The 16,808-nt window shown below is 39.9% G+C and overlaps 1 protein-coding gene across 1 annotated transcript in view; it reads left to right on the top strand.

Annotated features, from left to right (window-relative positions):
- The window catches only part of MAOA (monoamine oxidase A), a 68,367-nt gene extending 51,802 nt beyond the window's left edge, over positions 1 to 16,565 (top strand). Inside the window, exons 7-15 of the mRNA XM_062183328.1 lie at positions 2,404 to 2,553; positions 2,835 to 2,994; positions 3,817 to 3,913; positions 8,380 to 8,433; positions 10,746 to 10,803; positions 11,777 to 11,874; positions 14,875 to 14,986; positions 15,745 to 15,807; positions 16,000 to 16,565. Of these exons, the coding sequence (XP_062039312.1) occupies positions 2,404 to 2,553; positions 2,835 to 2,994; positions 3,817 to 3,913; positions 8,380 to 8,433; positions 10,746 to 10,803; positions 11,777 to 11,874; positions 14,875 to 14,986; positions 15,745 to 15,807; positions 16,000 to 16,146 (939 nt within the window). The 3' untranslated portion in view covers positions 16,147 to 16,565. The remainder of the gene's footprint in view (positions 1 to 2,403; positions 2,554 to 2,834; positions 2,995 to 3,816; positions 3,914 to 8,379; positions 8,434 to 10,745; positions 10,804 to 11,776; positions 11,875 to 14,874; positions 14,987 to 15,744; positions 15,808 to 15,999) is intronic.
- The last annotated feature ends 243 nt before the right edge of the window (positions 16,566 to 16,808 follow it).

Here is a 16,808-nt window from a genome sequence, read left to right as displayed (position 1 = left end):
GTTCCTTCCTTTCTGAGGTGGGAGAAAATAGGCTAAACTTAGGAAGCTAAAATCCTGAAATAAAATAAATTCTGCTTACAAAATCAGTGTACTGAAAAAATCATCTCTGATCCAGACATAAGGTTTTTGACCCATTTCTTTGAGATATTTTGGGTTAACTGTTATAGAGTGAAAGTGGCTGTTCTCCCTTCTTGTCACACAGGTATTTTATGGCCACTGTTAGCAATAGTAAATTCTACATCTTGAATCCTACATTTTGGCCACCCACTTGCGTTTGCCCAGCTTCCATCCCACTTGCATTAATAATAAAGGAACTCATTTTGTTCATTGACTGTATCCTAAGCAAACTGGTGGTGGAGCCAGAATCCTAATTCTCTGATTCCTCAGACTCTGAGAATCTTTTTGTTTCTAGGCTCATCCTTATCCAGAGAGAATGGATATCTCTTTTCTAGGAATGTTGTGCCTGGATAAGATGAGGTTTAATTAGTAGCAGTTCACTTCTAACTTATGCTCTGTTCTCTGATTCCTTAAATTCTTAATGCCAGTAAAAAGTGTGGAGACTTTCTATGCATATGAATTATTACTCTCCTTAGGAAATCCCCAAGTTGTTCTTTTGACACCAAGAGTTATTTGCCCATTTGACCCTTAGCTTTGGCAAATGCAAGGCAGTTGCATTTTGTGTCTTTATTTACCAGGCAGAAGTTCTACATTACTCTTTGTAACCCATATTTTACTTTCTGAGTTATATTGATTCATATTTGATATTTGTGTCCTTCATATAGAGGAGTTATGATACTTATAGCCAAACTCTACATGAGCTTTTGGAAAGTATGGTTGACATTATGAATCTCAAACTATTATCACAGTATCATTATTGAAGAACTTAAGTTTGTCCTTTAGTAATTTAATTCAACAAATACTAAAGGAGTACACATGAACAAGATAGAAATAGTTCATGGTCTTTCCACTACACTAAAATTCAAGCAACTCTTGGAAAATATAGGTCAGAATTATATTAAATGATACTAGTCTTCTGGAGGAAAGACAAATCATGGATTTAGATCTTAACTACTAGAGAATATTTTTAAAAAGAGCCTTAGTGGTGTTATTAAAAGAGTATCCAGTTATAAAAGTGCAAAAATCATTGTGTGTTTGTGATTTGGGTACTTAATTTTCAAATGTTGGGCTACCAATGTATATTTCTGACCACTGAAAGAACCTTCTATGGCAAACTAAAATTATCCCCCTGGTTCTTAGCAAGTTCATTGTGTTGAGGACTTACCTTCTTAGATTAAGCTGGAACTATTTCCACAATAAGCATAGCAGGTTGGCACACTGCCGCCCCTGCCCAGGACTGGTGCGGTGTGGTGTGCCTCTGGCTGCTGCGGGGCTCCGAGCTGGAGGGGTGTCCCAAGGCCCTCTCCCCAACCTCTAAGTGGACTCTTGGGGACCCCAATAGAGGCGAGAACTTGCTGGGGGTCGCTAAGGTAGAGTCAGGGTGGGCTGTCGTCTGCAGGTGCAAGGCTGGCTCTGAGTGACAGGTCTCTAAATCCCCGCCCCCCCCCCGACAAGGATACGGTATTATATTATATTGCATTATATTATCTCATGCTATATATAAATTATTTTGCATCCAGCAGCCTTTAAATTTTTGTTTTCAAAATGGAACGTGTGACTTAAAACTCTATAGATTTTACAAATAAATGTAAAGATGAAAACAGGAAAAAAAATAAGCATAGCAGGTGTCAGTGGGCAGAGTACTGAATAACAGTCAGGCACTTAGCCTTCATCTCACTGCCTCTGCTGTCAAACTTTTGGAAAGTTTTGTAGAAAGTTACTCAAGATCTGAGATTCACACTCTTAGAACCTCATTTGATAATGACAGATAGAGCATGGCTATCCCTAAGAGCACCCTAAATATACCCTCTTAGAATCACATTGTATATAATATGACATTGCCCACATCTTTGCCTACCCAGACAATCATAGCCCAGGACTGAGAGCAGTCGAGTGTAGTTAGAAACCACATCTGCTAGGAAAAGCTTAGCACCCTCCTTTTTCCATGGCTCCTTCTGTGCACCACACTCTTGGACATTTGCAGCCCAAGGACTTACTGATGTTCCAATTTGGTCAGGACAGTACTGGTATAGGTGAATATTTCTTCTGATTCTGTGATTTTGTTAACTAGTAACTGTCTTTCACTGCTGGAAGCTGTGCAGAGAATAATAATTGAGGTGTCTTGGCAGATTTTGCTTCTGTCTTAATGAGCTCTTCCAACAGTCAAGTGTATAGAGGGTGAAGGTGTGACCTGCAACTTTCTGGAGGTTCCTTAATCAGTGCCAATATGATTTTCCTTCCTTAGTCTTTTATAACATTTCCTTTCTGGCCTACCTTCTCCTATAGGAACGCAAGTTTATCGGTGGATCTGGCCAAGTAAGCGAGAGGATAATGGACCTCCTTGGGGACCGAGTGAAGCTGAAATGTCCTGTCACATATGTTGATCAAACTAATGACAATATCATAGTGGAGACATTGAATCATGAAACCTATGAGGTAACTCATTTTTATCAAAATGAACACACAATAAATAGGCCTTGTGTCTTCTGCAGTTTCTAATCAAATATAATCCAAGCAATGGCATAATTAATGCTGGCATGTTTCTGCCTCAGTTTCCCAAATTACCAGCATCGATTGACCTAACTCTTTGTTTTGTTGCCTCATTTTGTATGTGGTTATTGCTCGATGTCATTCAAAATAATAAAGATGATTTTCATGCCCTCTGCAAGAACTGTAGCTCACTACTTAACATGATATTTTGCTTATGTGTATTTTAGTGCAAATATGTACTTAGTGCCATCCCTCCAACCTTGACTGCTAAAATCCACTTCAAACCAGAACTTCCACCAGAGAGAAACCAACTAATTCAACGTCTTCCCATGGGAGCTATCATTAAGTGTATGATGTATTACAAAGAGGCCTTCTGGAAGAAGAAGGGTAGGTGGTTCTTATTCATATTTAAACTGCATTAAGTGAAGGAACTGTGTTCTTTTAGGAATATTGAGCAAAAGGCTCTAAACAAAAAAAATCATTGTTTTCAAATTGATAGTGAAAGGATCAGAAATATTATTCTGTTGATTTCCTCATAGCTCTGTCAACACAAAATTACCCCAAAGATACTTGTTGACAGTAGGAGGGAAGGAGGAGGTCATACCAGTTGTGGTGCCACCATTGCCCTAGCTCCTGGCATTTGTCCTACTACTTATTCTTCATAAACAAAGTAAGGCCAAGGGACATTGTGGAAAGAGCATTGCTTTGAAGTCAAACATCCTGGACTGCACTTGCTTACTAATATCAGTCTCTAAATGTAAAGTATTAACAGTAATACCCACCATTAGGGTGTTGTAATCTGAGACTTGGTAGGGTCATGAGATATGGTGACTCCTGTTAAAAAGCCTTCTGCTCATGTTATTCCTTCAGGGTTGATAATTGGTGAGATGATTCCCTCTGACACATCCTACTTTGTCCCCCATATACTTTGGGATCCAAGACCGTCGTACCTTTCTTTGCCAAGCATTGGTCATAAGCCCTTTATGTAAAAGTGATAGAGATGGGTTGTTTTCCATGTATGGTGGTAAATAGACATCCTTGTTTAGCAAATGGGTATATTCAACAGGAAGTAGCTTCTAGGCTTAGGGCAAATACCAATTGTTTAAGATTCACCTTCCTTATAGCAAAATAGTTCATATGTGTTTTGTATGTATATCAATGCCTCTGATGCCATTGGTGTCAATCTCCTATTAATTTGTCCTGGTTAAGATTACTGTGGTTGCATGATCATTGAAGATGAAGAAGCTCCAATTTCAATAACCCTGGATGACACCAAGCCAGATGGATCACTGCCTGCCATAATGGGGTAAGTTAGAGCAAGGAATTCTTCATTTTCCAGATTGTATTGGTAGATTGGTATAGAACCTAGCCAAGTATATTGTTTTGGAATTGAGTTAGGACAATGATAAATAACCCTATAAAACTGTATTATATTTCCATGGATTAAAATATTATAGTAATGTTTGTGGGTGGTATGAGAACACTGGGAAACTTTACCAAAATTAACACTACCTTGTGCTTGTGCACATCATTTTTTTTCTCCCATACAATTTATGTATTGAGGAAGTAAAAAAAAAACAGCTGGACAGATGATATGATAGCCAAATTTGCCTAGAGACAGAATGTTTGCACCCATTCTGGAATGAAAACTGACTGCTAATAATGTAGGCAGGCAGTTAGGATAAAATTGATGAGGTCTGTAAGCTGGAGACCACAGTCTCCACCATGCCCCCTGTGTGATCTCATGCCCCTACCTAACCACACCTGCACACCCACCTGCCAATCAGACTAATTAACCACTCCCCTTTGGAAGTGGATAAAAGGCATGGAGGATAGTGGGCCCTTCCCTTATTTTCCTTCACTGCCCTGGATCCCCTTGTTGCCCTGTGCCTTTGGGGTGCATGGCCTTCTGGCCTCCAGTTCTCTGCCTTCCATTCACTGCCCGTGATAAGCTGCTAGTAACTGCTCATAACCAAACATTTGCTGCAAGTGGCTCTTGGCCTGCTTTCTGCTTGGTATGGATTCCAACTTAATTTCCAGACTTCCCTTTCTCCTTTAGATAGAGCCCTCACTCTCCTATGCATTTCTCTCACTGAATAAAAGCTTAAAAAACTTACCATGTCATCTGGTCTGTTTGAGCCAGTATTCAGAATTCTTCTCTGAATTCATGGCAAGAACCCACACAGCTTATTAATTTAAGAAATATTAATAAGCAGGTTGGTTTCACTTTATCCTATAAAACCTATCAGTTCAGGTTTCCAAAAATTGACTTTTTCCTCCATTTAAAATATCTGACACATAGAAAATGTTAGTTGTTACCCTGGGGTAGAAGATGGCTGGCCAATTCGAAAGCACAGGTCAGAGTGGAGCCAGGCCTTGAGTGGATAGCATGAATTTTCTGATTGGCTTCTCCATAGTTACCCTTCACCAACAGTGTTTCCCTTACCTGTGGAAGTACAGAGATGGTGCAGGATGGTTCTGTGTACAGTAGAGGAGAGCCCTTCTCTCCGCTCATCCCAACACACAGTTGCTCTGCCTGTTGGGAGCTAGGAATCCAGAAAGAGAAACAGACCCTTTACAAAGGACCTGCTAAGGAGAGCCCAGCCTCCCAGTTGCCTTCCCTTTGGCCCTCCTCAAAAACTATGCAAACAAAAGTTATTTTTTTCTACCATACCTTCACAAAATAACACAGCTTCAGTGGAGTCCAGCGACTTTTAGACACCAGTGTTTTCCTCTTTGCTCCTGGGAAATGCATGCCTCTTGCCAGAGGGAGAGGTGAGCTCATGCATATCATATCGTTGAAGGAAATTTCCAGAGTCCAAAACAGCAGACCCATGTCCAAAGGGATTTAGAAAGCAGACTGAGCTAATGGACTGCTAACAATACATTTTATAACCACTTCACTGACTGTAAAAGATGAGAAATAGTACCAGCTTCCCTGAGATGGGCAGGTGCTTACAATATAATGACCATAGGAATAACGCATCCCCTTTACCTCTAACTACATAGGGAAAGAAAGGCTATACGTTGTTTTTGGTAGTTTAGCATTAGCTGCTCTATTCCAGATAAAAGCAAGAGACTAGGGTACAGGTTCCAGCAGAATGTTAGATAAGACTAATCTAACTCTGAATGGAAGAACATAGATGCTTCCTTTTCCTTGGGTGACATATGCCTTTCTCATTTATTTGGCATTATTTACTGTGATATGTATAGCAGGACCCTTCCAGATGTCAATGGGGTTATTTAGGTAGCTCCTAGAGAATGATGTTCTAATCTGCATTTATTCATTAGCTTTCTTTGCAGTTGATAAATAATAATTTATAGGGTACAATGTGATGTCTCAATATATGTATATCCTGTAGAATGATCAAATCAGGCTAATTAGGATGTCTATCACCTCAAATATTTATCATTTCTTTATAGTTAGAACATGTAAAATCCACCATTTTAACTGTTTTTGAAATATACAGTATATTAGTATTAACTAGTCATCCTGCTTTGAAACAGATCACCAGAACTTATTGCTCCTGTCTAACTGAAATTACCTGTGGGAAACTAAAACATGCCTCCCCAAAATATTGAGGATTGTTGAGCTGAAGACAATTAAGTTGGGGGTGGGGAGAAAGCTCTCTGTCTTCCCTCTGCTCATCTAAAAACAGGACAGAAATTTACAGAGAGAAAAGGTGTTTCTCTCCTCCCCCATTTCCCATCTACATATAGGATGTAAGATGTAAATTCTCCTGTATTGGAGACAACCCTTTATTAGCTCTAAGAAGGCAGAGCAGATTTTACTCCATTAGTGCCTTTCCAGATATTTACCTTCCCACAGTTTCCTGCCTTTGGAAGCCTGGGACTGCTTTCCTTTGTCTTGTCACTTCTCTAAAATTTATTGTTCTTTGTTGGATGTACTATATTAGCTGCATTCCTAAACCACTGCCTTGAGTTACTTTTCACTGAGGTTTCTCCCATGTGCTGTGCACTGCATGCATTAATAAACGTTTTCTTGTTAACTTCTCTTTTGCTGCAGAAGTCTGTCCCAACTATGAATTTATGAGGGATGAGGGAAAAGCTTATTTTTCCCCTTCATACTGGTTTACCAACTTCTCCCCTATTTTATCACAATTGCCTCTTGATAATGAAAGCCTTGGGAATATATGATCCCACTCTGCTTTTTGCTCTTGGCCTCAAAGATAGGAGTGGTAATGCCCAGTACTGTGTTTGTAATAACCGACATCTTTTGGGAACTGGAAAGGACCTTGTACTTTAGAACTGTGAAATATCCCCAATACAAAGCCAGCCAGCTTTTTTAATTTCTACAATAAAACATCAAAGACAGTCAAAGGATATTTGTCCGTTGTTAGAATGAGATAAAAGAGGTTATTTCAGTCATGACTTGAGATGTTTACAGAAATAGCTAGCACTAAAAAGCTCTTCGGATAAATCACTTAATCTTTCATCAAATATTGGTGATTTTCTTTTAAATACTGCATATATCTAAACTTAGTGATTCTTGCATAAACCTAAAATTTAACTAAAATTAATAGTGAGCCACAACTTGATGTGTTAAGCAAAATTATGACTATCCCATAATGTTAAGTAGTTCAGATTTCTTAAATAATCCATAGATTCTAACTCTTCTCGGGATTAACATATTTTGTGTCTTTGTATCATAGAATATTTTCAAATAACAGCCCTAAAAGCATTGCCAATCAATTGAGTAACAGTTTAATTTTGGGGTGGAGAGGAGGAAATATCTACTTTCAGCCCTTGCATTCTCAGCCCTGATCTATTTGTCTGTTGGGTCTAGAAAAAAAGAATTACAACTTAAAAACTATTTTCCACTGAAGAAATCATTTCATTGTCCTTTAGCTCATTTGAATTTTTGAAAGCTTTCTAATAATAGTATAATTAAGGATTTTATGTCATGATTCAATTCTTTAAAATATACAGTTATTAATGCTAGCGTAATAAATAGAATCTATTTGATTAAAGGGAAGCAGACAGATTATGACTGAGTTTTACGAAGATGCTTTATTTGGGGACTATGTTAGGTTGGTTTCCCAGGAAGCTGACTTGGAGATGGAGATTTGGGATCAGGAGGTTTACTGGGAAGTAGTCTGGGGATTATTACCTATGACAACAGAAGGAATCAGGACCAGACACAGGGAGAAGTTAGGCTCTAATGTTGTCCCAACAAAGGCCTCAGACCATGGGAAGCTCCAGAGCTGATAGTCCTTCAGAGTTGTCCTAAACTGACCCAAAGTCACTGGTGCCAGTTGCCTCTGGGGAGGGCCTTGAAGCAGGCAGTTCTCTGCTGCCAAGTAAGATTTCTGGGGTAAGTTTCAGCTGTGAGGTAAGGGTACTGAGTACCTGGTCCTGAAGAGGGATGTGAGGAGCCTATCATGGCATCTACTTCAGACACATATTTGTATTTGTTTTCCCAGCTTTGAGCAAGTATTTGGCAGAAGTCAACCGTCTACCAGAATAATCATTTAGCACAACATTGATTCATCCAACATTTGATTTCCTACTGTATGTCAAAAACTGTATTAAACTTTGGGAGTCTAATATTGACATGGAGATGACCTATCATTTAGGGGCCCATAACCTAACAGGGGTTTTGGACACAGCAGTCAGCTAAAGACTACATGGCATTTACTCTGGGAGAGGGGAGGATCTAGGAGAGTTCTTTAATGCTGAGTGGGTAGAGATACAAACACTTGCAAAAGAAGGGCAGTGACCTAATCATTCAAATGTAACCTCTCTCTATAGTTTCATCCTTGCCCGTAAAGCTGATCGGCTTGCCAAGCTTCATAAGGAAATCAGGTAAGACTTTATATCTGAAAAATAGATGGAAGGTCAGCTTGTATTTTGTTTGTCACACAGACAACAATAGAATACCATCGGGAAAGCAAAATACTTCACAGATACTCTCAAAATGCCAACAAATCAATGTTTCTATATCTTGCTGTTGCCTTTGCAACCCAACCCTTGTCCATATGCATATATTAATTTAATTTTATATATTTGTGTTCATTTGCAGTAGTTGAGAGGTAGGGTTTCTCTGTAAGGTGAATAGAGAAAAATAACAGAAAATGTGAGCTGAATGGAGGAGTCCTTGTGACTTAATAACTTTCTAAAAGTTCCTGCCTCATTAAACCATCACATTGGGGGTTAATTTCCAACATAGGAATTTTGGAAGGACACATACTTTCCAACCATAGAAACCAGGACTAGCATATAATATACACTTTTTTCATTATGCCACACTAAGCTTGACATTTTCTTTTGGATTTCCTGCTTGCCTTCCTTATTAATAGTAAAATAAATAGCAGCCTGGGGATAGACATTTGGTTATGATTCCACATGGTGGCTGAATGTCTTAAAAGTTTTAGGAAGGCAAAACCCTTACTGAAATTGCCATTGACAAGAGCAGAGCTTCACAGAACTTATTGTATCAAAATCCCTGAAAGGGTGTTTAAGAATTACATGTTTTTCTCTTTTTAAAAAAATTATGTATTTCTTTAATTTGAAAGGCAGTGATATGTAGAGAGACAGAGACAGAGATCGCCCATCTGTTGGTTCATTCCCCCAAATACCCACAATGGTTGTTGTTGGACCAAGCCAAAGCCAGGAACCAGGAACTCAACCCAGATCTCCCACATAGGTGGCAGAGGCCCAAATACTTGAACCATTACCCTGAGAAGGGACGCAAACTTGTGCTGTCACTGGCTGCCACTGAGTATGTGCATTAGCAGGAAGCTGGAACCAGAAATGGAGCCAGCAATCAAAGCCAGGCACTCTAATAACGGGATGCAGGCATCCCAAGTGGCATTTTAACAACTGAGCTAAATGCGTGCCTCTTTTACTTATGATTTTTGATGTGTAGTATGAACAACTCTTTGAAGGAAACCAAACTTTTCCTTTCTATCCTCGAATTTAAACATCTACCTAATGCTGTGTGACATTATTTCAGGAGTGGCATTTGTTTCTCCCTGAAACCTTCCATGTGAAAATGGTAGCAATAAGCCATGCTTCTAATTCCACATTTTCCTTCTGACTTTGTACCTGTGATATAGAAGTTCTAAAAGGTATATGACTAGTGTAAATTTAAAAATTTAGATACATTTCTATGATTATGTTTTGTCCCACAGTATTCAGAAAAATTAGGGGCATATTTAAAAAATATTTTCTAATTTAATTGTTAACACATTTGAATTATCTTTGCCATATTTTTTAACAAATACTGCTTGTTAGCCTTTAACATATAGTTTAGAGTAGTTTTATACATTTAAACTATATCTTATATTACACTCAGAAGATTAAATTAGCTGTATATTTAATAGACAAATATAGGATAGGTGTAAGGCACAGTCTATATGTACTATAGACATAAAATAATTCATTCTGGAATTCTACATATTCCAGAAAAATTATCTAAAATCAGTTCTTAAGACTGAACTAAATATAATTATATTTATTTTTGCTATTTTTATCTCAAATTGATACGATATTGGATAATAAAAGGCAAAAATGTAAAAAAGAAGGAAAATTTTGTTGAGTCTTCTGATCAAATGACCATATTGAGGCATAGAAAGTTAATTTGGGGGCTGGCGCTGTGACACAGTGGGTTAAAGCCCTGGCCTGAAGCACCGGCATCCCATATGGGCACCGGTTCTAGTCCCGGCTGCCCCTCTTCCAATCCAGTTCTCTGCTATGGCCTGGGAAAGCAGTAGAATATGGCCCAAGTCCTTGGGCCCCTGCACCCACGTGAGAGACCCAGAAGAAATTCCTGGCTCCTGGCTCCTGGCTCCTGGCTTCAGATTGGCACAGCTCCAGCCGTTGACACCATTTAGGGAGTGAACCAGTGGGAGGAAGCCCTTTCTCTCTGTCTCTCCCTCTCACTGTGTAAAACTCCACCTCTCAAATAAATAAAATCTTTTTTTAAAAAAAAATGAAAGTCAATTTGAATATGGAGATTCATTGAACTGTTCATTTTGTATAGTTACATAAAGCCATTGATATTAATTTTTCAGTATTCAGTCTGGTTCTTTAGCAGGAGTCCTAGAACTCACTAAGTTTATTCTATACTCAACAGCTTATTACTTCCCTAACACTTTTTGGTTCTTATTTTATAGGAAGCGGAAAATCTGTGAACTGTATGCTAGAGTGCTGGGATCAGAAGAAGCTTTACAAGTAAGAAAGCCCTGGCATTAATCCCTAGCACATTCAGCTCTGCTTGCTCTAAGTGGTAAAGCAAAGCAGATTCTGGTTTTCTGACAGTCTTATGAGGAGAGTATAAAGGGTTATGCTTAACTTGGAGGATTAACTTCAACAATCACAAAAGGCCATTAAAAGCTGGTTTCAGGTGCATGGAATTTCTGACACAGTGGCTCCTTTGGACTGTTTAAGTATCCACTGGATAACTGGCAGCCAACTGTGATCAGAGCCTGGAGCTGCAGGGATTATGTCAAAGATGAGTGAGAATGGTTCCCAAAACAGAGGTCCTACCCTTGATATTGGGGTCAACTGCCTGCTGCAAAATAAAATCCCAGAAATATGTCATCATTTGTTGCTGAAGACACAGTGGTACATACATGAGAAAATACCCTGAATCTAGACTATCTTCCCAAGTCCAAGTCATACCAATTTATTTTTCCATGTATAGATTCAATTCACAACTCATTTAGGAATTTCAGCTTTTAGTCCACTACTGAAAGTGATTAGGAGAATGAAATTATTTCTGAAGAACCTGCTGATAGCAGGGACCATTACAGGAGCTTGTATCTGAACTGCTCAAATAATAAACCTTCAAAATGTTAGTGTTAGGGAAATCAGAGAAAATTTTGTCATGCCCGCTAGGAAATATTTTTTATATTAATTGTTCCCTTCATAGCGGTATTCCCGTCATTCCTGTTTCCAGCATAGAGAAGGGGTTCTGAAAGATTCAAGTAGACCCTCCTACAAGCTGATTGTTGGTGGGGTTTCCTGTGGGCTTAGCTATAAAAACTTCATGTCTCCCCTCATCAAGAGCTTGAGAAAATCAAAGCATATATATTTTGGCATTTGCTAATTTCTGTTAAAGTAAAACACACAAGAGGTTCCATTGTTGACTGGCAGCATTTCATCTTTATTTTCTCTTTGCAATTGTCTATCCACTAAACTGCAGCCGGTGCATTATGAAGAGAAGAACTGGTGTGAAGAACAGTATTCCGGGGGCTGCTACACAGCCTACTTCCCCCCAGGCATCATGACTCAATATGGAAGGTACTACACAAGCACTCCACTAATACAAGACCTGTACCACCCTTAGAAAAAGGAACAAAGTTCAATGGGAAGCCTGGAACTAGTAGTCAGCATTCCTATTTCTAATATCCCAGATAGTCAATTTGCATATTTCTGGATGTCCATAGGAAAATAAGGAAGTTAGTACATAGAACCATGGCCACTGGCACATAGAGCAATAGCAGAACGCTGAGGTGGAGGAGGAGACTTCAGATGTCAGCAGTACTTGTGGGAATGAGAGAAGCTGCAGTGGCCTCCAGAAGGCCTTTTGGAGCTCAACTCAACATGTATTCTCACAAGACTATCCTAGGCTCCTTGGCACCAGTGTACACAAAGAGATATTGGATGTGTTCATCCAATACACCTGTCTTTCCAACAGAGCATTAATTCTTCAGAGGGAGCAGTTCTTACTGTATACAGCTAAGTTTTGAGGATATGGGATCCACTCAGGGTAGAGGAGTCCACCTTAACTTTAAAAACCCTTGCTCCATAAGCTTGAGACACACTGTCTCATAGGCATACTGTCCAGGATCACTTGTTCAGTTACAAGAACACCAAACTCAGGGAAGTCCAAAGGGATAGCTTCCTACCAGGTACTTATGATTCAATGGTAGCCCTACAAGTCTTGATGCAGTTTACCAATATAGGGGTAGGGAGAGGCATTTTTAGCATAAGCACTGTTGCCTGGTCACATAGGTGGTATTATACCTACACCTTGTTTCCAAGGAACAGAGCTAGAAAGTTAATGCAAAGTCACATTTGTCCATCGAGAAGGAAGAGGTATTTGTCAACCCTTTCCTTATAGGAGGGTTTTACTTGTCTTTTTTTCTTCATTGAATTAAATACCCTTTGTTAGTGATAACAGAATTGATGAAGTGGTTTAGTAATGGAATCAAAGGAGAAGTCTAGAAAATAGGAGTAGGATCAGAAATAGATGAAGCCCAGGGGTCCTGAACTAGAAAAAGGTATACCAGTGGGACTGGGCTGAGGTGAAGGCCTTGGGATAGGGGTGAGAATGGGAGTGCAGTTTGGAAGACTTCATGAAAGTGACTAGAGATGTGACAGGAATCCATGCATAGGCAGTTGGAGAGAACACTTGCCCATTCAGCCCAGCCCTTCCTTGCTTCTCTCTGGCATTTCCTTGCCCTCCAGCCAGTCCCTAAATAGGTTCATAGAAACCAGCTACACAAAGGTTCTCTTTTTTTAAAATATTTAGTTATTGGTCTGAAAAACAGAGTTACAGAGAGAGAGGAAGAGACAGAGATTGTTTATGCACTGGTTCACTCCCCAAATGACTGCAATGGCTGGAGCTGGGCTGGTACGAAGCCAGTAACCAGGAGCTTCCAGGTCTCCCACATGAGTGGTAGGGGCCCAAGCAATTGGGCCATCTCCTGCTGCTTTCCTAGGCCATTAGCAAGGACCTGGATAGGAAGCAGAGCAGCTAGGACTCAAACAGCAGCCCATATGGGATACTGGAATTGCTTTACCCAGTATGCCACAACTCTGGCCCCAGAGGTTGTCTTTTTTTATATAAGATTTTATTTATTTATTTATTTAGTTAGTTAGTTAGTTTAGATGTAGAGTTGCAGACAGAGAGAGGGAGAGACAGAGAAAAAGGTCTCCGTCCACTGGTTCACTCAAACAGCCACAACGGCCAGAGGAGGGCCGTTCTGAAACCAGGAGCCAGGAGCTTCTTCTGGGTCTCCCACGCAGATGCAGGGGCCCAAGTACTTGGGCCATCTTCTACTGCTTTCATAGGCCATAGCAGAGAGCTGGATCAGAAGAGGGCAGCTAGGACTAGAACTGGTACCCATATGGGATGCCAGTGCTGCAGACGGAGGCTTAGCCCACTACACCATAGCACTGACCACCAGAGGTTGTCTTTTAAGGGGACACATCTATATAATCCCTCCAGTCTCCCCTTTACCAGAAATTACCATTGATCTCCTTTCCTAGCCACTCACCACTGCATTTCCTCCTGAGACACTGAGAATGCCCACATGGCTGGGCTTTGCTGCCCTGTGGGAAGCTCAGAAAGACAGTGTAGATAAGTAGAATGGACCACAAGCAGGAACATACAGAAAATACATCTGTGTATTGAATGCATGTTCTATTCCAGTTCTGGCTGGCTTGGAAAAGGTCAGCATTACCTTTTGGTGATTGATAATCTGACACCCCTGTGCTCCTTGGCTTGGAAAGTTCAGATCCTTGTGTGCAGGCTGCTATGAAACAAAGGAGCACCCTGCCACCTGGAGTGGCGTCGCCCTGGCTGTTTTTTTTTTTTTTTACTTTTATTTAATACATATAAATTTTCAAAGTACAGCTTTTGGATTACAATGGCTTTTCCCCCCCATAACTTCCCTCCCACCCGCAACCCTCCCCTCTCCCACTCCCTCTCCCGTTTCATTCACATCAAGATTCATTTTCAATTATCTTTATATACAGAAGATCAATTTAGTATATATTAAGTAAAGATTTCAACAGTTTGCACCCACACAGAAACACAAAGTGTAAAATACTGTTTGAGTACTAGTTATAGCATTAATTCACATTGTATAACACATTAAGGATAGAGATCCTACATGGGGAGTAAGTGCACAGTGACTCCTGTTGTTGATTTAACAATTGACACTCTTGTTTATGGCGTCAGTAATTACCCTAGGCTCTTGTCATGAGTTGCCCAGGCTACGGAAGCCTCTTGAGTTTGCCAACTCCGATCTTATTTAGACAAGGTCATAGTCAAAGTGGAAGTTCTCTCCTCCCTTCAGAGAAAGATACCTGCTTCTTTGATGGCCCATTCTTTCTGCTGGGATCTCACTCACAGAGATCTTTCATTTAGGTCTTTTTTTTTTTGCCACCCTGGCTGTTTTTTCAACAATGGAGTTTTCCTATGTTCTGTGGAGTAAATGAGGGCAGTGATTGGCTCATTTTCCCTCAGTGCTTTCCCAGGTATCTCTGTGTGACATTTTTGTTCCCTTTAAGGGTAATTCGCCAGCCCGTGGGCAGGATTTACTTTGCTGGTACAGAGACAGCCACACAATGGAGTGGTTACATGGAAGGCGCAGTGGAGGCTGGGGAGCGAGCTGCTCGAGAGGTAAGGGAGGAAGTTGAGGCACTTGCCCCCCTCAAGCACAGCAGTGTTTTTACCATCTGATCCTTCTAACTTTTCCTTTCCTTTGTAAGGTACATTGATGACACATGTGAGGTTGAAACTTTACTTTTTAAAAAACTGACATGTAAAAAATTGTACATATTTGTGGAGTACTATATGATATTTCAATACTGTATACAATATGTAAAGATCACATCAGGATAATGGGTATTTCTATCACCTCATAGCATTTTGAAATACATAACAAAGTATTGTTAACTGTAGTCACCATGCTGTGCTATAGAACACTAGAACTTACTCCTATCTAACTGTATTTTGGTACCCATTACCCATCCTTTCCAATACCCCCTACTCTTTACCCTTCCCAGTGTCTGGTGACCTTTTCTATTCTCTATTTCTAAGAGAATATAAGATCAACTTTTTTAGCTTCCACATATGAGGAAGAACATGTGGTATTTGTCTTTCTGTAACCAGCTTATTCACTTCACATAGCATCCTCCTGACTCATTCATGCTGCCACAGATGATAGCATTTCATCCTTTTCGGATGCCTGAAGAGATTCCATTGTATGCACATACCACCTTTTCTTCATCCATTCGGTTAGTTCTTTACCCTGATAGAATCTTATGTCCATTTCTCTGTCCCTCCCTCTTGATGCTCATTTGTGGCCTACAGGGTTTTGGATCTGTTGAAACTATACAACTTTATTTCATAATACCATGGTCACATTTTCTTTTCAGATTTTGAATGCTCTGGGGAAAGTAGCCAAAAAAGATATATGGGTGCCAGAACCAGAATCACAGGTGAGTTCAGCATCTCTTATCTCCATAGACTAGTCATGGCACATAAAACTCACATTTCTCTTATTCTAGCCTCTAGTTTAATCATAGATGTAAATATTAAAGGCAAAGCCATGCACTGATTTTACAGATATGTTTTATTCCTCCTGGATAGCATAAAAGTCTCTTGCTAATGGTCTCTATTCATTTATCTAGGATGTTCCATCATTAGAAATCATACCTACCTTCCTGGAAAGAAATTTACCATCTGTTCCTGGCCTCCTGAAGATCATTGGGGTTTCTACATCAGTAACCACTCTGTGTTTTGTCCTGTACAAGTGGAAGCTACTGCCACGGCCCTAACATTTCAGCCTCATGCATTCTGCTTAGTCCTGCCCAAACCATAAAAAAATGTTGGCCAATTGTAGGCTGTATCATTGGGCCATTTTTAAGTACACTTGATTTAATCATTTGCATTTTAGTCTCAGTCTGTGTTAATGTAAAATCCACCCAAAGAACCATATAATTCATTTTGGCAAGATCCAGTTCTACCTTATTTATGTAGACTAACTCGTGTTGATTGATAAAACTTTCTGATTGCCTCTTAATTTCAAAATGTTAAAGTTGAAGTACTCCTCAGAAACAATTTCTGTGTCCCGTTTTTCTTCCATCAATGTGAAGTATCTAATAATTTCAGAAATAAAATGTTCAACTTTCTCCCTGTCAAGGTGGAGTAGGTTAAGACCCAGCCTGTGACTGACCTTTTTCTGTCCTTAAACAATTGCGATGCATTGGTGCAGAGCCTGGAGGCTCATAGCTTCCTGAAGCGAGCAGCTCCTACTTTGGATTAGGAAATAGTAAATGAAACAGAATGGGGTAGGGACATGCAGGCCCTAAGTCTACGATGGGGACATCTTGTAGGCTGCTGCCTCAGGAATCCCCTTGCCACTTCTAATTCCTGGAATTTTCTAGACACCTAGGTTCAGCACTCTATCCTATTTGTATGTTTTCTTCTTTGACTTCTT

This window comes from Lepus europaeus, chromosome X, assembly GCF_033115175.1.
Source record: "Lepus europaeus isolate LE1 chromosome X, mLepTim1.pri, whole genome shotgun sequence".
Classification (NCBI taxonomy): Eukaryota; Metazoa; Chordata; class Mammalia; order Lagomorpha; family Leporidae; genus Lepus; species Lepus europaeus.
This window is presented reverse-complemented; position numbering and strand designations above follow the sequence as displayed.